This window comes from Cheilinus undulatus, linkage group 17 (genome assembly GCF_018320785.1).
Source record: "Cheilinus undulatus linkage group 17, ASM1832078v1, whole genome shotgun sequence".
NCBI classification, from domain to species: domain Eukaryota; kingdom Metazoa; phylum Chordata; class Actinopteri; order Labriformes; family Labridae; genus Cheilinus; species Cheilinus undulatus.
Genome location: NC_054881.1, coordinates 42,691,039 through 42,714,004, shown reverse-complemented (window position 1 = coordinate 42,714,004; position 22,966 = coordinate 42,691,039). Strand labels below are relative to the sequence as shown.

Genomic DNA, 22,966 nt, shown 5'->3' with positions numbered 1-22,966 from the left:
TATTAAACAATTATGACCTCATTGACCCTGTTTAGAGCATGGTGTTCTCATAAATCTACTTTTAAGTGATGCAGACAAATGGTATATGCTTCAATGCTTCATTAAGCCCTCGCTTTAAAAACGACTGGACTATCCCTTTAACATCAGTATGGCTCGTCTGGCTGCTCTTTTGTGTTAGTCTCCACAGTGACTCTGTCAGACACTCTGCGGACAGTCAGCTGTGTCTGTTCTCGGTTGCCTCTGCTCACTCGCTCGCTCGTTCCTCTCTGCAGCCTCGCTGACTGAAGCAGACAAACGCGGTTTTTAAATCTGTTTGTTGTCCGTCACAGATGGAGACTGCAGCACACCATCGGAGGACGGTGAAGAGGAGGAGGTGGGGGGGTCTGAGGCAGCAGTGGAAGCTTCTGGGATTATTTGAGATTGATCCACAGCATGAGTTTTACGGCCTAACCTGCATGATGAAGGATGGGCTGGCCAAAGCCACGCAGATCAGCATCGACAACCCACCCACCGTGAGTACGGGTCAGAGGGGTTACAGCCAGGAACAGGCCAGTGTTACAGAGAGAGTCATGCCTGTTATTCAACAAGAGGATGATAAAGTTAAAAAGACATTATTTATTGAAAGAACACATCAAAAGTTGCATTACGCCCAAAATTAAAACTGACACAAGCCAATATTTACAGCCCAACTCATCTCATATTTACAGCTGATGTAGACTGATATTTACAGCTGATATAGACTGATATTTACAGCTGATGTGGACTGATATTTGCAGCTGATATAGACTGATATTTACAGCTGGTATAGACTGATATTTACAGCTGATATAGACTGATATTTGCAGCTGATATAGACTGATATTTACAGCTGATATAGACTGATATTTACAGCTGATGTGGATTGATATTTGCAGCTGATGTAGACTGATATTTACAGCTGATATAGACTGATATTTACAGCTGATGTGGATTGATATTTGCAGCTGATGTAGACTGATATTTACAGCTGATAAAGACTGATATTTACAGCTGATATAGACTGATATTTACAGCTGATATAGACTGATATTTACAGCTAATATAGACTGATATTTACAGCTGATGTGGACTGATATTTGCAGCTGATATAGACTGATATTTACAGCTAATATAGACTGATATTTACAGCTGATGTGGACTGATATTTGCAGCTGATGTAGACTGATATTTACAGCTGATATAGACTGATATTTACAGCTGATATAGACTGATATTTACAGCTAATATAGACTGATATTTACAGCTGATGTGGACTGATATTTGCAGCTGATATAGACTGATATTTACAGCTGATATAGACTGATATTTACAGCTGATATAGACTGATATTTACAGCTGATATAGACTGATATTTACAGCTGATGTGGATTGATATTTGCAGCTGATGTAGACTGATATTTACAGCTGATATAGACTGATATTTACAGCTGATATAGACTGATATTTACAGCTGATGTGGACTGATATTTGCAGCTGATATAGACTGATATTTACAGCTGATATAGACTGATATTTACAGCTGATATAGACTGATATTTACAGCTAATATAGACTGATATTTACAGCTGATGTGGACTGATATTTGCAGCTGATATAGACTGATATTTACAGCTGATATAGACTGATATTTACAGCTGATATAGTCTTAATTTACAGCTAATATAGACTGATATTTACAGCTGATATAGTCTTAATTTACAGCTAATATAGACTGATATTTACAGCTAATATAGACTGATATTTACAGCTAATATAGACTGATATTTGCAGCTGATATAGACTGATATTTACATCTGATATAGACTGATATTTACAGCTGATATAGTCTTAATTTACAGCTAATATAGACTGATATTTACAGCTAATATAGACTGATATTTACAGCTAATATAGACTGATATTTACAGCTAATATAGACTGATATTTACAGCTAATATAGACTGATATTTACAGCTGATATAGACTGATATTTGCAGCTGATATAGACTGATATTTACAGCTGATGTAGACTGATATTTACAGCTGATATAGACTGATATTTACAGCTGATATAGACTGATATTTACAGCTGATGTAGACTGATATTTACAGCTGATATAGACTGATATTTACAGCTGATGTGGATTGATATTTGCAGCTGATGTAGACTGATATTTACAGCTGATATAGACTGATATTTACAGCTGATATAGACTGATATTTACAGCAAATATAGACTGATATTTACAGCTGATGTGGACTGATATTTACAGCTGATATAGACTGATATTTACAGCTGATGTGGACTGATATTTGCAGCCAGTGTAGACTGATATTTACAGCTGACGTGGACTGATATTTGCAGCTGATGTAGACTGATATTTACAGCTGATGTAGACTGATATTTACAGCTGATGTGGACTGATATTTACAGCTGATGCAGACTGATATTTACAGCTGATGTAGACTGATATTCACAGCTGATATAAACTGATGTTTACATTCTATACATTGGTTGTAACTGTTCCTTCAGTCGTGAAATATATTTTTCAAAGTTAATAAGGAAGATTGCTCAATACAGTACTGTTTTTTTAAAACCAAACCCAGATAAGGAGATACAGACAGTTACCCGATATTGGGATTCTTAGGGGAAAGCACACTTACACAGGGAGAAGATGTGTTACTAATGTTTATTTGTGTTCCAGTACAGAGGGGACAGTAGGAATCCCCTCATGAAAAACACCTTAACCCAGAAAGGAATGCAGGGTGAATGAAGTCACCAAGCAGGACAAAACACAGTGAAGGATACTGCTGCAGTCTAATCCTGGCCAAACAGTGAACGCTGACTCAGCAGGCTGACCGTCCTGTCTGTTGTGTTTAACTGCAGAGCCCCAAAAACTGCCCACACACACATGCATGCATAAGCAGACTCACCTTTAACACAGATCGTCCAGTCAGTGCATTTACATGCAGTTAGGAAAAGTCAAACTACTATTTAAGCAGGTTTTTCCAACTGAAATCAAACTCTTACTGTTCTTATAATTGGACTAAAGCTTGATTTAATGATTTATGATTAGATGATGTGAAACACACAACTGCTACAGACAGGCTGCTTTGCAAAGTTTCAAACGCCTGTCAGTTCACACTGCTGCCAGTGGAGAAGACGGTGCAGTTTTCATAGCATATTTACAACTGATATAGACCAATATTTCCGACTGATATAGACCAATATTTCCGACTGATATAGGCCAATATTTATAACTGATGTAGGCCAATATTTACAACTGATATAGGCCAATATTTATAACTGATGTAGGCCAATATTTACAACTGATATAGGCCAATATTAATGACTGATATAGGCCAATATTTACAACTGATATAGGCCAATATTTATAACTGATGTAGGCCAATATTTACAACTGATATAGGCCAATATTTACGACTGATTTAGACCAATATTTACAACTGATATAGGCCAATATTTACAACTGATATAGACCAATATATACAACTGATATAGGCCAATATTAATGGCTGATATAGACCAATATTTACAACTGATATAGACCAATATTTACAACTGATATAGGCCAATATTTACAACTGATATAGACCAATATATACAACTGATATAGGCCAATATTAATGGCCGATATAGACCAATATTTACAACTGATATAGACCAATATTTACAACTGATATAGGCCAATATTTACAAGTGATATAGACCAATATTAATGACTGATATAGACCAACATTTACAACTGATATAGGCCAATATTTACAACTGATGTAGGCCAATATTTACAACTGATATAGGCTAATATTTACAACTGGTATAGGCCAATATTTAGGACTGTTATAGCCCAATATTTACAACTGATATAGGCCAATATTTACAACTGTTATAGACCAATATTTACAACTGATAATGGCCAATATTTACAACTGATGTAGACATATATTTACAACAGATATAGACTTATATTCACTACTGATACAGACCAATATTTACAACTGATATAGGCCAATATTAACGACTGATATAGACCAATATTTACAACTGATATAGGCCAATATTAACAACTGTTATAGGCCAATATTAATGACTGATATAGACCAACATTTACAACTGATATAGGCCAATATTTACAACTGATGTAGGCCAATATTTACAACTGATATAGGCTAATATTTACAACTGATATAGGCCAATATTTACAACTGATGTAGGCCAATATTTACAACTGATATAGGCCAATATTTACGACTGATATAGACCAATATTTACAACTGATATAGGCCAATATTTACAACTGATACAGGCCAATATTTACAACTGATATAGACCAATATATGCAACTGATATAGGCCAATATTAATGGCTGATATAGACCAATATCTACAACTGATATAGACCAATATATACAACTGATATAGGCCAATATTTACAACTGATATAGACCAATATATACAACTGATATAGACCAATATATACAACTGATATAGGCCAATATTAATGGCTGATATAGACCAATATTTACAACTGATATAGACCAATATTAACAACTGATATAGGCCAATATTTACAAGTGATATAGACCAATATTTACGACTGTTATAGACCAATATTTACAACTGATAATGGCCAATATTTACAACTGATGAAGACATATATTTACAACTGATATAGACTTATATTCACTACTGATACAGACCAATATTTACAACTGATATAGACCAATATTTACAACTGATATAGGCCAATATTTACAACTGATATAGGCCAATATTAACGACTGATATAGACCAATATTTACAACTGATATAGGCCAATATTTAAAACTGATATAGACCAATATTTACAACTGATATAGGCCAATATTTACAACTGATATAGGCCAATATTTACAGCTGATATGGGCCAATATTTACAACTGATATAGGCAAATATTTACAACTGATATAGGCCAATATTAATGACTGATATAGACCAACATTTACAACTGATATAGGCCAATATTTACAACTGATATAGGCCAATATTAATGACTGACATAGACCAATATTTACAACTGATATAGGCCAATATTTACGACTGATATAGCCCAATATTTACAGCTAATATGGGCCAATATTTACAGCTGATAATGGCCAATATTTACAAGTGATATAGACCAATATTTACAACTGATATAGGCCAATATTTACGACTGATATAGCCCAATATTTACAGCTAATATGGGCCAATATTTACAGCTGATATAGGCCAATATTTACAACTGATATAGGCCAATATTTATAACTGATGTAGGCCAATATTTACAACTGATATAGGCCAATATTTACGACTGATTTAGACCAATATTTACAACTGATATAGGCCAATATTTACAACTGATATAGACCAATATATACAACTGATATAGGCCAATATTAATGGCTGATATAGACCAATATTTACAACTGATATAGGCCAATATTTACAAGTGATATAGACCAATATTAATGACTGATATAGACCAACATTTACAACTGATATAGACCAATATTTACAACTGATATAGACCAATATTTACAACTGATATAGACCAATATTTACAACTGATATAGGCCAATATTTACAAGTGATATAGACCAATATTAATGACTGATATAGACCAACATTTACAACTGATATAGGCCAATATTTACAACTGATGTAGGCCAATATTTACAACTGATATAGGCTAATATTTACAACTGATATAGGCCAATATTTAGGACTGTTATAGCCCAATATTTACAACTGATATAGGCCAATATTTACAACTGTTATAGACCAATATTTACAACTGATAATGGCCAATATTTACAACTGATGTAGACATATATTTACAACAGATATAGACTTATATTCACTACTGATACAGACCAATATTTACAACTGATATAGGCCAATATTTACAACTGATATAGGCCAATATTAACGACTGATATAGACCAATATTTACAACTGATATAGGCCAATATTTACAAGTGATATAGACCAATATTTACAACTGATATAGGCCAATATTAACAACTGATATAGGCCAATATTAATGACTGATATAGACCAACATTTACAACTGATATAGGCCAATATTTACAACTGATATAGGCTAATATTTACAACTGATATAGGCCAATATTTACAACTGATGTAGGCCAATATTTACAACTGATATAGGCCAATATTTACGACTGATATAGACCAATATTTACAACTGATATAGGCCAATATTTACAACTGATACAGGCCAATATTTACAACTGATATAGACCAATATATGCAACTGATATAGGCCAATATTAATGGCTGATATAGACCAATATCTACAACTGATATAGGCCAATATTTACAACTGATATAGACCAATATATACAACTGATATAGGCCAATATTAATGGCTGATATAGACCAATATTTACAACTGATATAGACCAATATTAACAACTTATATAGGCCAATATTTACAAGTGATATAGACCAATATTTACGACTGTTATAGACCAATATTTACAACTGATAATGGCCAATATTTACAACTGATGAAGACATATATTTACAACTGATATAGACTTATATTCACTACTGATACAGACCAATATTTACAACTGATATAGACCAATATTTACAACTGATATAGGCCAATATTTACAACTGATATAGGCCAATATTAACGACTGATATAGACCAATATTTACAACTGATATAGGCCAATATTTAAAACTGATATAGACCAATATTTACAACTGATATAGGCCAATATTTACAACTGATATAGGCCAATATTTACAGCTGAAAGGCCAATATTTACAGCTGATATGGGCCAATATTTACAACTGATATAGGCAAATATTTACAACTGATATAGGCCAATATTAATGACTGATATAGACCAACATTTACAACTGATATAGGCCAATATTTACAACTGATATAGGCCAATATTAATGACTGACATAGACCAATATTTACAACTGATATAGGCCAATATTTACGACTGATATAGCCCAATATTTACAGCTAATATGGGCCAATATTTACAGCTGATAATGGCCAATATTTACAAGTGATATAGACCAATATTTACAACTGATATAGGCCAATATTTACGACTGATATAGCCCAATATTTACAGCTAATATGGGCCAATATTTACAGCTGATATAGGCCAATATTTACAACTGATAATGGCCAATATTTACAACTGATGTAGACTTATATTCACTACTGATATAGGCCAATATATACAACTGATATAGACCAATATGTATGACTAATATAGACCAATATTTAAGAATATTAAAGGCCAATATTTACAACTGATATGGACAAATATTTACAACTGATAATGGCCAATATTTACATCTGATATAGGCCAATATTAACAACTGATAATGGCCAAAATTTTCAGCTGATATAGGCAAATATTTACAACAGATATAGACTTATATTCACTTCTGATATAGGCCAATATATACAACTGATATAGGCCAATATTTACAGTTTTCGCCTGTCTTTAGACATCCCCAAAAGCCAGAGGGAGAGTGCATGGTACTGTTATGAAAAGTGAAGCATATGTGCATCATTGAAAACAAGCGTTGTAAAAGCAGAGAGGAGTCATATCACCACCTACTGTAGCTGGGGCAGACCTCTTTTGTCATTTCATGGATTCACCCCCCAGTGTCTGTATACTGGGACAACATCAGTGACATGTTTTGTCTTTGTCCCGCTGCAGGCTGAGCTCTCCGATGATGATTTCAATCTCCAGATCACTCAAATTCATAAGGTAGGAGGAAGTGTCTCTGAGCTGACAGCATTCAGATATGTTCACTGAGATGTAGTAAATGGTTGTTATCTGTGTTTATCCAGGACTTTACCATGGAGACCTTTGCAGGCCCCGTGTTTGCCAGCCTGCGCAGCTCATTAGGACTGACGGAGCAGGAGTACCAGCAGTCGCTCTGCTCAGGAAACTGCTACCTCCAGTTCATCAGCAACTCCAAGAGCAAGGCCGACTTCTTCCTGACGTGAGTCTCTCGCACAAATAGACAACTTTATCTTAGTTTTACCAAGAAACGTGGTTGTATTAAATACTCAAACCCTTTATGTTGGGGTAGATGTAGGATTGGGCAGTTTTTAGTACCATTAAACCTTCTCAGAATGTTCCCACTGTAAATGAACAAGAAGAACTCTGAGCATTTATTACAGACGCTGGACGTGACATGTCCATAGCTGGCTTTTTTTGTGTTGGCAGCGTTCAGGACCTAAGACGAGTCAGATCAGTTTCTCTTTGGCTATGGTCAGAAGTCCCGCTCCTTCTTGATTTTGACTGGCCGGTGAGGGAGAAGTGACATCAATAAGCGCAGTGCTGTTCCAGAGTAGGGATGCACTGATCCACTTTTTTTCAGTTCCGATCAGATTCCGATAAAAATATGTGCCGATACTGATACTAATATATATATATATATATATATATATATATATATATATATATATATACACACACTGCCTGGCCAAAAAAAAAAGTCGCCACCAAAAAAAAGGTCACACACTAATATTTCGTTGGACCGCCTGTAGCTTTGATTATCTTGTATTGATGATGGGAGAGTCTGACCACTGCGCAAAGCCTTCTCCAGCACATCCCAAAGATTCTCAATGGGGTTAAGGTCTGGACTCTGTGGTGGCCAATCCATGTGTGAAAATGATGTCTCATGCTCCCTGAACCACTCTTTCACAATTTGAGCCTGATGAATCCTGACATTGTCTTGGAATATGCCCGTGCCATAAGAGAAGAAAAAATCTATTGATGGAATAACCTGGTCATTCTGTATATTCAGGTAGTCAGCTGACCTCATTCTTTGGGCACATAATGTTGCTGAACCTAGACCTGACCAACTGCAGCAACCCCAGATCATAGCCCCGCCCCCACAGGCTTGTACAGTAGGCACTAGGCATGATGGGAGCATCACTTCACCTACCTCTCTTCTTACCCTGATGCACCCATCACTCTGGAACAGGGTCAATCTGGACTCATCAGACCACATGACCTTCTTCCGTTCCTCCAGAGTCCAGTCTTTATGCTCCCTACCAAACTGAAGCCTTTTTTGCAAGCCAATGATTTGACCCTTCTTAAACAGACTAACATCTTTTCCACGACCACAGGATGTGTCTTTCGACATGGTTGTTTAAGAAATGAGAAGTTACTCTCTCTCCCTCTCTCTCTCTCTCTCTCTCTCTCTCTATATATATATATATATGTGTATATATATATATATATATGTATATATATATATATATACATATATATATGTATATATATATATATATATATATATATATACATATATATTTCAGCAAATACCTTTTCCTCAAGAATTTCATTAAATGAAGAAAACAAAATAATGGAATGGAAAAAAAATAAAAAATTGGACCCTATTTTTAAGGTGTTATTTGATTTTCCGTTTTTGTGACCAAAATGAAAAAAAAAAAAACGAAAAACGCCTTGTTTTTTCATTTTCTGTCAAGAATGGAACAACGGAATAAAAGCTTGTTTCTTTTGTTTTTCCATTTTTGGTCAAAAACGAAACAAACTGAATAACAAGAGTTTCTCTTGTTTTTTCAGTCTGGTTTCAACCAGGAAATGGATCTGCTAGAAAGTACACTGACCTGAGACCCTGGCTGTACAGTTAGAGTGGAAAAATTACAGTTTTTGACAGTTGATGGTAATTTTGCCTCAATCTTTTATAGGAAGCGTCCCGCTTAAACTTTTCAGTGATCAGAAAAACAATTCTGACCTTGCAAAGCTAATAGTCCAGATTCCATTTCTGTCGTTAGGCTAAATGCTTCAAAGTGATATGCTCTTGCCTGGTCAGACAATGACTGCACCAATCAGGATCATTTGAAGGGAAAGAGGCGGAGCTACAGGTGTGGTTTAGTTGAAGTGGTGGCAGGCCTGTAAACAATGGTGGTCAGAGAAGAGATTAGCGTGGATGCAGCAGTTTGATGGGAGTAGTTTCTACTCCTGACCGGCTTTACTTTAGTTTGATTTACTAACTGGCTCCACTGAGAGTCTACTCCCATAGATTTCAGGGGTAGAAAGTCTGTGTTAATAATGTGATAATAATAAAGCATCATTAACAGGACAGAGGTTCTCTTACTCTCTGCTTTTGAACTTCTAGAAATGACAAACGCTTCTTTTTGAAGACCCAGAACAAAAGAGAAATCAAATTCCTCCTGGCCAACCTGAAGATCTACCTGGAGCACCTGAGGAAGTATCCTCACTCACTGCTGGTCAGGTTTCTAGGTAAACATGCAAAAACAAACACACACAATAAAACACAAAAAATAAGACACGTGTCTGTTTTAGGACATGTTTACAGAAAAACTATCCCATACGAAACCTCAATTTCCTTAAATATATGGTTTTTTGGTTTGTGTTTTTGATACTTAAGTGAAATGTTTTTGTGTTTTTTATTTTATTACAATTTGAGAAATATTCTCACATTTCATGATTTTTTAAATTTTTTTTTTGCATTTAAAAAGTTTCTAACACTCATACCTCTTTCCCACCCAGATTAACGTGTGAAAGCGGGTTTTTAAATGCGGGTAAACCCGCTAACAGTCGGCTGTGATCATGGCCGGGTCTGTTTGCCAGCGGACTGGCTGCAGGGCTGTTTTTTTCCCTCTGGTGCGTCAAGCTGATGTCATCATGTTGGAGAAGTTCTCGTGGATTATCCAGTAAAGTGCAGCGCTTCCTACTTATAAGCGCAGCCAAATAAATTTGAGGAGAACCTTTTCTAAACAGTGTTTCTATCTGAATTTTTCACATCAATCTTTTTAATGATTTAAAACAGAAACTTCAGCCTACCAAACTCCTGTCTCCTCCATCAGCTGTCATCCGGCTTAACAGCTGACGGAGGAGACGGCAGTTTTCAGAATGAGATTGAAGGGTGAAAACTAATAAAAGAATATATAGTCATTTCCAGGGAGCAGACATATGATAAAGGGAAATAGAAACAACATTTTAGAAAAGTCTCTCATTCTCCTGCTGCATTTTTACCCAGGAAGTGCTGCGCTTCATGAGATAAACCATGAGAAACCCAAGGCTGTAGAAGCCTGACATGTTCACGAAAAATAATAGCTTTCAGCGGATATCTTCATTATGACAAGAGTGAGCCAGAGCATTTTTTGTGTTTATATGTGCCGTTAAACTGCGCTGCCGTGCTGCGAAACTTCTGCCTTTAGACTCCTGCCTCCTCAGGCTTAAATGCACAGCAGACAGAATAAAGGTTCTGTACAACAACAAAAAGGATCTATGAGATCACAACAGGCAAGTAATATAAACGCAATATAAATGCATTACTTGTATTAATATAAACGTAGGCACTTTACGCCAAAGTCATCCCGCGTTCACCTGGGTGTGACGTTCCCACTGGAGCCGATCGGAGGTGAGCCGATAAAAACCCGTGTCCATTGCAGGGTCAGTCGACCGGGTCTGAGAGCCGATTAGAACCTTTTCCACCGCCGACAGAAGCCGATTGTTAGCTGGTTTAAATGGGTTTTTCGGCCAGTAGGAAAGGGGTATCAGTGACATGTTTCTACGGAGCCCCGCAAGGGACATGGGGGAAAAAATAAAATGATGATGAAATTGTTTTTATTTATTTATTTATTTTTGGATATGTTGATGGGTAATTTTTTCTGGAAACAGTTTGCGAGATCTCTTGCAAAGCCAGTTTATTTGCAAGATCTCGCAAAAGTAGATTAAAATGACGTCATCAACATCACACGCAATGATGTCAGGATTACATAATAAAGCTTCAATATCTCTTATATTATTAATCATACAAATTACAGTAGAACTTTTTCGCCAGAATAAGTCTTGTAGAATAAAGTTGAGGTCATGATTGATATGTGAGGTAAATTTAATGTCACTACATTGTATAATATTGGACTTACTGGATACTTCTTACACTAATTTAATGTATAAAAAATTGTAAAAAAATTACAGTTAAAACTTTTTCTGTAAGGCCAATTTTGAAGGAAAATTCCATTCACTGATACATCATTTTAATCTACTTTTGAGAGATCCCGCAAACTGTTTCCTAAAAAAAAAAAAAAAAAAATCCCCATCATTTTTCCTTTCTCCTCATGTCCCTTCCGGGGCTCCATATTTGCCTCTTTGGGCCACCGTAGCTTTTTTCTTGTATACCCTTTAAAAACATTTAAAAGGCTGACAGAATGTGAGGGTTTCTGTTGCTTTGGACTAAATGATTCTTCTCTTATTTTTCAGGTGTTCACAGGATTAAACTCCCACACAGACGGAAGGTACCGACCACATTTGATCACCTTTTCAGTCATATTTCTATTTCTTTAGAAAGCACGTTTCCATCTCTGTCTCTGCAGAAATACTTCATCGTCATGCAGAGTGTGTTTTATCCAGACGACAGAATCAATGCACGGTAAGCTCAGTTTCATACAAACATTTTCAGATGTATCCCCGTTGAAACAGCCAGCCTGTGGGTTCCATGTGAGTTCTGAATCCTCAGGTACGACATAAAGGGCTGTGAGGTGAGCAGATGGACGGAGCCGGCGCCAGAGGGAAGCCAGATCATCGTAGTCCTCAAAGACCTGAACTTTGAAGGCCAGTTCATCACTCTGGGTGAGGAAACCTGACGTTTGCATGGAGAATTACTGCGCCCTCTACAGGACGATCAGTATTCTAGAAACGGCAGGACAGGACAGTTAGTAGAAGGTCTGCAGGATAAAAAAGTCAACTTTACCTTAAATAGCCTAACCTCCATGAACTTATTGATTTGAAACATCCTTGTTAAGTCATACAATTCTGAAAAAGAATTTTTAATATATTTAATAATATAAACAAATATTTAAATAAAAAGTCAGAAATATGGGAAAAGAAATTAATTTACGCTTTCAACTCATATTCTAAATTTTGAATCTCACAATTATCACTTAAACTTATGATTCTGAATTTTCATTTCATATTTTAACCTTCTCAATTCATCATTTTGACTTTTTATCTCATATTTTATTAAGAGTCAATTCTCTGGGTTTATCAGGATCCATTCTCTGGTTTATCAGGGGCCATTGTCTGGGTTTATCAGGGGCCATTGTCTGGGTTTATCAGGGGCCATTCTCTGGGTTTATCAGGGGCCATTGTCTGGGTTTATCAGGGGCCATTGTCTGGGTTTATCAGGGGCCATTCTCTGGTTTATCAGGGGCCATTCTCTGGGTTTATCAGGGGCCATTCTCTGGGTTTATCAGGGGCCATTCTCTGGGTTTATCAGGGGCCATTGTCTGGGTTTATCAGGGGCCATTGTCTGGGTTTATCAGGGGCCATTCTCTGGGTTTATCAGGGGCCATTGTCTGGGTTTATCAGGGGCCATTGTCTGGGTTTATCAGGGGCCATTCTCTGGTTTATCAGGGGCCATTCTCTGGGTTTATCTGGGGCCATTCTCTGGGTTTATCAGGGGCCATTCTCTGGGTTTATCAGGGGCAATTCTCATGGTTTATCAGGGGCCATTCTCTGGGTTTATCAGGGGCCATTCTCTGGGTTTATCAGGGGCCATTCTCTGGGTTTATCAGGGGCCAAACTCTGGGTTTATCAGGATCCATTCTCTGGGTGTATCAGGGGCCATTCTCTGGGTTTATCAGGGGCCATTCTCATGGTTTATCAGGGGCCATTCTCATGGTTTATCAGGGGCCATTCTCATGGTTTATCAGGGGCCATTCTCATGGTTTATCAGGGGCCATTCTCATGGTTTATCAGGGGCCATTCTCTGGGTTTATCAGGGGCCATTGTCTGGGTTTATCAGGGGCCATTCTCTGGGTTTATCAGGGGCCATTGTCTGGGTTTATCAGGGGCCATTGTCTGGGTTTATCAGGGGCCATTGTCTGGGTTTATCAGGGGCCATTCTCTGGGATTATCAGGGGCCATTCTCATGGTTTATCAGGGGCCATTCTCTGGGTTTATCAGGGGCCATTCTCATGGTTTATCAGGGGCCATTCTCTGGGTTTATCAGGGGCCAAACTCTGGATTTATCAGGGGCCATTCTCTGGGTGTATCAGGGGCCATTCTCTGGGTTTATCAGGGGCCATTCTCTGGGTTTATCAGGGGCCATTCTCTGGGTTTATCAGGGGCCATTCTCATGGTTTATCAGGGGCCATTCTCTGGGTTTATCAGGGGCCAAACTCTGGGTGTATCAGGGGCCATTCTCTGGGTTTATCAGGGGCCATTCTCTGGATTTATCAGGGGCCATTCTCTGGGTGTATCAGGGGCCATTCTCTGGGTTTATCAGGGGCCATTCTCTGGGTTTATCAGGGGCCATTCTCATGGTTTATCAGGGGCCATTCTCTGGGTTTATCAGGGGCCATTCTCATGGTTTATCAGGGGCCTAGACAACTCTTTGAGCAGCTCTGCCCCAAATTTGTGTACCCACAGGGTGTCACTTCTTGTTTTCTTTTGATTTTCATTCACCAAAGTAATTTTTTATTTGTTTGGTGTTGTTTGTCTGTTGGTGTGTTTGTTTACAGACCGTGAGCGTCCGTGGCTCCTGCGGCAGGTGGAGATCGACACTCAGTTCCTGCAGCGGCTCCACGTGTTGGACTACAGCCTCCTTCTGGCCTATCAGCCTCTTCATCAAGACGAACGCCACCAGAGCCTTTCCTTTGCCACGCTCATCATGAGAACGAAAAAGTCAGTGGCTTTTCATTGTAACTTCATCATTCTTATCTCTGAGTGTCAAAAACAAAGAAAAATAAGCTCCTCCCATCAGGAGAGTGAAGCACTGAAATAACGGAGTCATGATGTAACCTTGTAAAGCAGATGGATACGCCCATTTTCGTGTTTCTCACTGGTGAATCCATCTTGCAAAGCTCCTGTCTGAACCGTTTAGGCCCGGTTAGAAAGTGACAGGACCAATCAGCGATGAGGGGCAGTACTTTCAGGCGCGGCGAAGCCGTGATGTAAGCAAGCAGCAACAAGAGACCGAATAATAAAGAATATTTGTTTCTTTGATACCAGCTGTTATTATTCAGGTTAAATAAAAAATATGGATATCACAGCTTAACTTTAAAATGGACCATGATTTTGCTGATGTCCTTGTTTCCACATGACTGTTCCTGAATGTTCATGGCTGTGTTCAGCCACTTTCAGGTACAGTGGGGGTCCCCGGTCTCTGGCACCTTTATTTTGGGGGTCTAGGGCTGAAAAGGTTGAGGACCCCTGCTCTGAAGGGGTAGATCTACTAAGAATTCTTACGCTGCTCTGTTAGCGTTAACTGCAAGCTCCTCTTTTGTGCCTAATTCACTAAAGAACCTGCTCTACTGACATGCAGGTGCTAAAACGCCCACCGCCAAGTGCACTTCCACGTGTTTTGCCCCAGGCCTAGCCACTGTATTTAGATCACCAACAACGCCATGACAGAGGGAGGCCTTATAGAGTTCTCCGATCAAGATCGCATTCCTGCAGAGTCATGCAGCAAAGCTCACACCTGTGGGTAATTTGGTGATGATTAGATGTTTATCTATGACTCAGAGACTTGAACACCAGACTAGCCTGAAACCAAGCGTGTCTCTCCGTGTCTCTTTTGTGATGTTTTGTGGCTCTTTTATGTCTTAATTTGAAACATTATTCCCTCAGAAAACCTGAAATAAAGGAAAACTCTGAATCCCACTCCCAATGCAGCCCTCTACCTCAGTCACTTTAAATGAGCTCTGCCCCGGAGAGGATGATCCTGTTTCCCATACTATTACAGTCCGCTTTAATTGTCAACTTTTAACTTTTGTCTTTATATTTCCATTGCACTTATTTGTGATTTTATTTTATTTTTTGCCATTTTTAATCCGTTTTTACTGCTTTAAGCCCACTTTTGTCACTTCTTTTTGCCATTTTTTGCCCAGTTTTTGACTCTTTTATCCTGCTTTTTGCGTGTTTTCCTCATTTTTGCCACTTTTCTCCCATTTACGCTGCCTTTAGCCATGAAATGCCACTCTATTCCCCATTTTTGCCATGTTTTTCTGCTTTATGTCCATTTTTCCTACCTCTTTGCCCATTTAGGTCACTTTTACACTCATTTTTTGACCAGTTTTTGCTGTTTTCTGACTTTTTTGCCACCTGTAACTCAATTTTGGGAACTTCCTTACTTATTTTTGCCAATTGCTGCCCGTTTATGCCACTTTTTTGCCCCATGTTTCTCACTTTTTACCTGTTTTCTTGCAATTTCATGCCTTCTTTGCCCCCTTTTGACTGATTTTTGCTGATTTTTGCCACCTTAAACATTTTTTATTGCCACTTTAACCCCGTTTTTGCCTCTTTTCACCACTCAGAATGTGGCTCTTGCAAAGGCATTTTCCATCAGTTTGCCTCTTTGGTTGAGCAGGGTTGAGTAACGCTGTGATAGACTGTTCCACATACCTACTGCACAGAGATATCCCACAGTCATCTGGGAAAGCTCCCATAGAAAGTGTTCGAGAAGAGCGGGACTTTTCAAAAAATTCTCAGAAGGTGATTGGAGGAACTGAAGGATTCTGGGCCTCTCTGGTCCTCCTCCAGACTCAAATTCAAAATTTAGTTTAATCTGAAAACAGGACTTTGGACCACTGAGACCACAGTGGTCCAGATCTTTTTCTCCTTAGTCCAGGTGAGACTCTGATGTGATTTGTGATTCAGGATTGGCTCCACACTGAGAACATCACATTTGTAGTCCATTTCCTGGACCCCTCTGTGTGGTGGATCTTGATCTGCTGACTCCAGTCTCAGTCCAGTCCTTGTGAAGCTCCTCTAAGTTCTTGAATCTGCTTTGTTTGACAATCCTCTGAGGGCTGAGCTCCTCCCAGTTGATGCGCTCTTTCCCACCACACAGCAGGGACCTTCTGTGGCTTACCCTCCTCATGTAGGGTGTCATGTGTCCAATCAGCAGTCTTCCTCATGTTTGTGGTTGTGTGTACTGAACCAGAGTGAGAGAATGAAGGTTCAGGAAACCTTTGAAAACTTTTCAACGATATGCTAATATTCCAATTATCGGAGATGCACCTGAATTATATCAAAATTAAAATGTTGGAGGGGCGCAGGTGGTCGAGTGGTTAAGGCGCGCCCCATGTACTCGGACGGCCGGGTTCGAATCCGACCTGAGGCCCTTTACCGCATGTCTCGTCCCCACTCTCTCCCCTGTTTCCGACTCTATCCACTATCCTCCTCTATCAAATAAAGGCACAAAAATGCCCAAAATAAACCTTTAAAAAAAAATTTTAAATGTTGGATTGTAAAAAGACATGACAGAAATTTCACAGCACTGTGGAGCAACCTCTGCTTCTGATGATCTGTTAACTCATTGAGTGCCAGCCCTTTAATAAAATGGAAAGTGGCATTTTGGCCATTTTGAGTCATCTTTCAAGACCCAGAGAATAATTTGTACTGTGACTGTAGAAACACCAAATAGCTCTAATGAAAGAAGAAACTCTCTACTTAATCATGGGAGAAAACATTTGTTTTCAACTTGTTCTGTTCTTGATTTAGGGCTAGATCCGTTGAAGGCATGAATAAAAACCTCTGGGATTCAGTGAACCTTCTAGTATGTTTACATGACTGGTGATTGTGCAGAAAATGATCCTGATCCAAGATGTTAGAAGAATTCACCTCCGACCACTCAGTAATGCTCCACAGCTGTAGCAGTAAATTAGAACAGGAGCATGTTTGTGGTTACTTTCTGGACAGTTCCACTGAAGATTACTTCATTTGTAGAAAATCTGTCACAGCGGATGTATATTGGTCCAGAATGTGCTACGAGTGCAATGGAAACTTGAGAGGCAGATTTCAGAGAGAGTGCATGGTGGCATGCTAACTTAGCAAACACGCTAACTAGGTGACAGGTGACAAGGAGGGAATTATAATCAGGTTGATGTTAAATACAGCATTATTCATCAGAAGTGAAGTGCTGTCTGATTGGTATTTCTAAAGGGGCCGCTTTGACCATGGCGACAAAAACTGCTGACGCTCAGAGCGCTTTTAGCACCCAGAACGCTGGACTCCACTGGTTTAGAATGGAAAATCTGAGCCATCAGTGCTAAAAACAAGTCTGCTTTGGACACGGACAGGCCTCTAATCCTCTTCCACATGAGTTGTTTAGGTCCATCATAGTGAACTCTAACTGTGCAAAGCAGAAGAATTCTCCTGTTTCCATGTTTCTGACTGGTGAATCCATCTTCAATGCTCCCGTTTGGAGCGTTTAGGCCCAGTTAGAAAGTGACAGGACCAATCAGTGCTTTCGGGCACGGTGGAGCCGTGATGTAAGCAAGCAGCGAGAAGAGACCAGTGCAATTATGGCAGAAGAGATTAGCGTGGATGCTGCTAAAGCGCCACTTTGATCAGAAGTTGACGACATTTCTTCGTTAAAAGAAGAACAAAGTGAGTTGTTTTCTTTTCAAAAACCACAAAGGTCGAGTACTGACATGTCTACAGTCGCCATGGTTACTGTTATGCAGTTCTCTATGGAGTTTACTCTTCGGTTGCAGCCAAGTCATGTGTTTTGTTGCTCTGATTGGCCCATAGAGATGTGACAGACAGAACGTTCATCCAACCACTCTCCAGGTTTTTTTTTCAAAGGCTCTGCACTTTCCCAAACGCTGTCTATGAGAGGTTTACCAGATGGATGTGTGAAAAACAAATCCATCTGGTGTGCCAGCTGAAGAATCCCACTCCCAGTGCAGCCCTCTTCCTCAGTCACTTTAAATGAGCTCTGGCCCAGAGAGGACGATCCTGTACACATATGGCCTCCTCTTTACATGATACAGCTTTAGCGACCTGCCTCCAGATGCTACAGTTAGACAGTTAGCTGTATAACTTTAGCTCGACTTAACCATGGTTGGGGACGCACAGAGTGACCTTCCAATGAATGATTGAGGTACCCCTCAAATATGTTTCCATGACTGGTGACTGTGCAGTAGAATTGATGCAGGATGTTCGAAGAGAATGTGTGGCTCACCAAAACAAACCAGTGTTAATTCTGAGTGAGACACTGTGGTCCTTTTTAAAGTGACTCATGCACACATAGGCAAACAGCCTGGAGATAAACTCTACCAGAGTCTGCAGTTCAAAGCAATACAATACCATGATAACTTTATTCATCACTGAAATTTATTTGTATGGAGTCTCATGTATTCATCTGTTTATAGTAGAATTATAGAGTCTAGTCTCTAAATAAGCAGTCTCTCATGCTAACTTTGAAGCTAACACTCAACTGTGACATTTTAGCCCTTTATGATGATGTTTTCACAAGCCTGAATAACAGGATGGCAGCAGATGAGACATGTTGGCTCCTCAGTCTGCCTGTAGAGACAGGACGATTCTGTTTCAAGATAAAAGTATTTGTACTACAGCATCCACTTATATATTTATATACATATATATATTTTTTTACATGTTTGCTTTGATAAGAGTGATTATAATCACAGTTTATCTACCATGATTCTGCTGACCTCCATGGCCTCCAGCTAAGTCTCCCCTCATACCCTGGTAGGAAGGGAAAGATTTCAAAGTCTCTGGTCTCTTCAGTGTTATATTAGTGGAGGAGATAACCACAACAATAGTTCACTTTGTGATACGAGCATGAAATTTGGTACAGTTATAGCCAAAGGCATTCCAACGAAAACTGGATATGGAGGCATCCTGAATTTTCAACATGGTGCACATGGCAGCCATTTTTCAAAATGGCCACTAATGATAACTGTTTTCTCATCAATTTTCTTATTTGGGATGATAATAAAGGATGATGAAGAATAAAAAAATGAAGAATAATTATTGTGACAGTAGTCATGTGTTACAGACAATGTAATAGAGTGGATGTCAAAGCACAGCCAGGACACACTGGTGACACCACTGCTGTGAAACTCAACATGGCCATTAACGTCATTATTTCTGTAGTCAGTATCAGTCTACTCCTTTTAGTGATAGTTTAGTGGTAGCGTAGTTTAGTTTCCTAAATGCTATCTAATGTTAGTCCCACATCTAGTTGATATTGTGCTTATTTAGATATACAGTCATGGATGAAACTATTGGCACCCCTGAATTTTTCCAGAAAATTCACCATTTCTCCCAGAAATTGTTGCAATAACAAATGTTTTTGGTTTACATTTGTTTATTTCCTTTATGTGCATTGGAACAACACAAGAAATCTGAAGAAAAAAGACAAAATTGACATAATTTTACACAAAAATAAAAAAATGGGCCGGACAAAATGATTGGCACCCTCAACTTAATATTCGGTTTCACACCCTTGGACAAAAATAACTGAAACCAATCTCTTCCTATAACCATCAACAACCTTCTTACACCTCTCAATGGGAATTTTGGACCACTCTTCTTTTGCAAACTGCTCCAGGTCTCTCAGATTTGAAGGCTGCTTCTTCAACAGCAGTTCTGAGATCTCTCCATAGGTGTTCAATGGGATTTAGATCCGGACTCATTGCTGGCCACTTCAGAACTCTCCAGCTTTGTCTCCAACCATTTCTTGGTGCTTTTTGAGTTTGGGGTCATTGTCCTGCTGGAACACCCATGACCTCTGACCCAGACCCAGCTTTCTGACACTAGGCCCTACATTGCGGCCCAAAATCTTGTGATAGTCTCCAGATTTCATGATTCCTGTCACACAGTCAAGGCACCCAGTGCCAGAGGCAGCAAAACAACCTCAAAACATCCTTGAACCTCCACCATGTTTGACTGTAGGTACTGTGTTCTTTTCTTTGTAGGCCTCATTCTGTTTTCTGTAAACGGTAGAATGACGTGCTTTTCCAAAAAGCTCTACCTTAGTCTCATCCGTCCACAAAATGTTCTCCCAGAAGGACTGAGGCTTACTCAGGTACATTTTTGCAAACTCCAGTCTGGCTTTTTTATGTCTCTTTGTCAGCAGTGGGGTTCTCCTCGGTCTCCTGCCATAGCGCTTCATCTCATTCAGATGACCACGTATGGTCCCAGCTGACACTTTTGCACCCTGAGTCTGCAGGACAGCCTGAATTTGTGTGGAAGCTGTCTGAGGATGTTTATCCACCATCCCAACTATCCTGTGTTGCATTCTGTTGTCAGTGTTTCTCTTCTGTCCACGTCCAGGGAGATTTGCCACAGCTCCATGGTTATAAACTTCTTGATTATATTACACACAGTGGACAAAGGAATTTCAAAATCTCTGGAGATGGTCTTTAACCTTGAGATTGTTCATATTTTTCCACAATTTTGCTTCTCAAGTCCTCAGACAGTTCTTGGCTCCTCTTTCTCTTCTCCATGCTTGGTGTGACACACACAGACACACAACACAAAGGCTGAGTCAACTTTTAGACATTCTAACTGGCTTCAGGTGTGATTTCTAGATTGCCAGCACCTGTTACTGCCACAGGTGAGTTTAAATGAGCATCACATGCTGGAAATAAAATGATTTACCCACAGTTTTAAAAGGGGGACAATCATTTTGTCTGGCCCATTTTTGAGTTTTGTGCAAAATTATGTCAATTTGTCTTTTTTCTTCAGATTTTTTGTGTTGTTCCAATGCACACAAAGGAAAGAAACACATGTATACCAAAAACATTTTTAATTGCAATAATTTCTGGGAGAAATGGTGCATTTTCTGGAAAAATTCCAGGAGTGCCAATAATTTGGTCCATGACTGTAGTTGGATAGCTGCATCTGAATTGACAGGATGTGCCAGTGTTGGAGAGTGAAGGGTAACGGGCTTTACATGACTTCATGTCGTTACTCGTATGGTGTACAGATCGCACAGGAATTAAATGTCACTGGATGAAAGATCGGTTTAGGTGTAGGTCGATTTTTACATCTGAACCTAGTTGTATCCCATACCTGAATGTGTGTTTCTGCGGTGAGGTGGTAAAAGGATAACCCCTCGGCCTTTACTGTTAGACAACGTGGATGAAATTGTTGAAGAACTTCAAACTTGTGCATCTTGATGGTCAAAGACCATCAACTTCTTGGATAGCTAAGACTGACTGGACACTCTGTATTATATGCCAAGAAGACAAGGCAGAGGCATTGACACTGAAAACACACAACACTGATCTGAAACTTAATTCAAGTTGCAAGTTCATATGCAAATTAGTGTAAATTGTACATAGTTATTTTACTCATGTGATCTAAAACATTGTTAGGAAACTCAATTCACGTTTCAAGTTTATATAAAACTTAGTGTGAAATGTAAATAATTCTTTCAGTCTTGTAATAAAAAACACTGATCTGAAACTTAATTCAGGTTGCAAGTTCATATATATGTAGTATAAATTTGAACTGGTTCTCTTACCCTTGAGATCAAAAGAATTGATCTGAAGCTCAATTCTGAGGTGTCTCTAATTTTCTAATAAACAAAATATAGCAGGTAGCAACTTTTGTTCAAACTGTTTGAATTTCAGGCTTAAAAACAAACAAACTCAACTTCCATTCCATCTTTTCAATTTCTATGTGTCATATGAAATTTCAAAAATAAAACAACCCGTTTTTAAGCCACACCCATTTCTGATCTAAGCCCTGCCAATTTCTTACCAAATCTCCACCGTCTCCAATGGTATGGTAGACAAATTAAACTAGTTAGGTCCTTAATATCAGTAAATATCCTGATAAGAAAATTGATAAGAAAACGGTTATCATGGGCGCCATATTGAAAATTCAAGATGCCTCCATACCTACATCTTTTGGGAATGCCTTTGGCTATAACTGTAACAAATTTCATGCTTGTATCACAAAATGAACAATTGTTGTAGAATATCTAGTTAAGCTGCCCCGCTATTACTCAACCAAGCTCACCCAAAGAGCCAAATTGTTGGAAAATACCTTTGCAAGAGCCACAATCTAAGTGGTGAATAGTGGCAAAAATGGCTTGAAGTAGTGATAAAAATAAGTTAAAGGTG

General features: G+C 38.7%; 1 protein-coding gene across 2 annotated transcripts in view; it reads left to right on the top strand.

Moving 5' to 3' along the window:
• The first annotated feature begins 302 nt into the window (after positions 1-302).
• Positions 303-22,966, top strand: part of pip5kl1 (phosphatidylinositol-4-phosphate 5-kinase-like 1) — a 35,509-nt gene continuing 12,845 nt past the window's right edge. Inside the window, exons 1-8 of one of the 2 annotated variants that reach the window (XM_041811271.1) lie at positions 303-512; positions 7,788-7,838; positions 7,922-8,076; positions 10,228-10,352; positions 12,339-12,373; positions 12,452-12,507; positions 12,595-12,707; positions 14,600-14,762. In XM_041811271.1, the coding sequence (XP_041667205.1) occupies positions 330-512; positions 7,788-7,838; positions 7,922-8,076; positions 10,228-10,352; positions 12,339-12,373; positions 12,452-12,507; positions 12,595-12,707; positions 14,600-14,762 (881 nt within the window). In that variant the 5' untranslated portion in view covers positions 303-329. Of the gene's footprint in view, positions 513-7,787; positions 7,839-7,921; positions 8,077-10,227; positions 10,353-12,338; positions 12,508-12,594; positions 12,708-14,599; positions 14,763-22,966 lie in introns of both variants that reach the window. The other variant, XM_041811270.1, reaches the window with a different exon arrangement.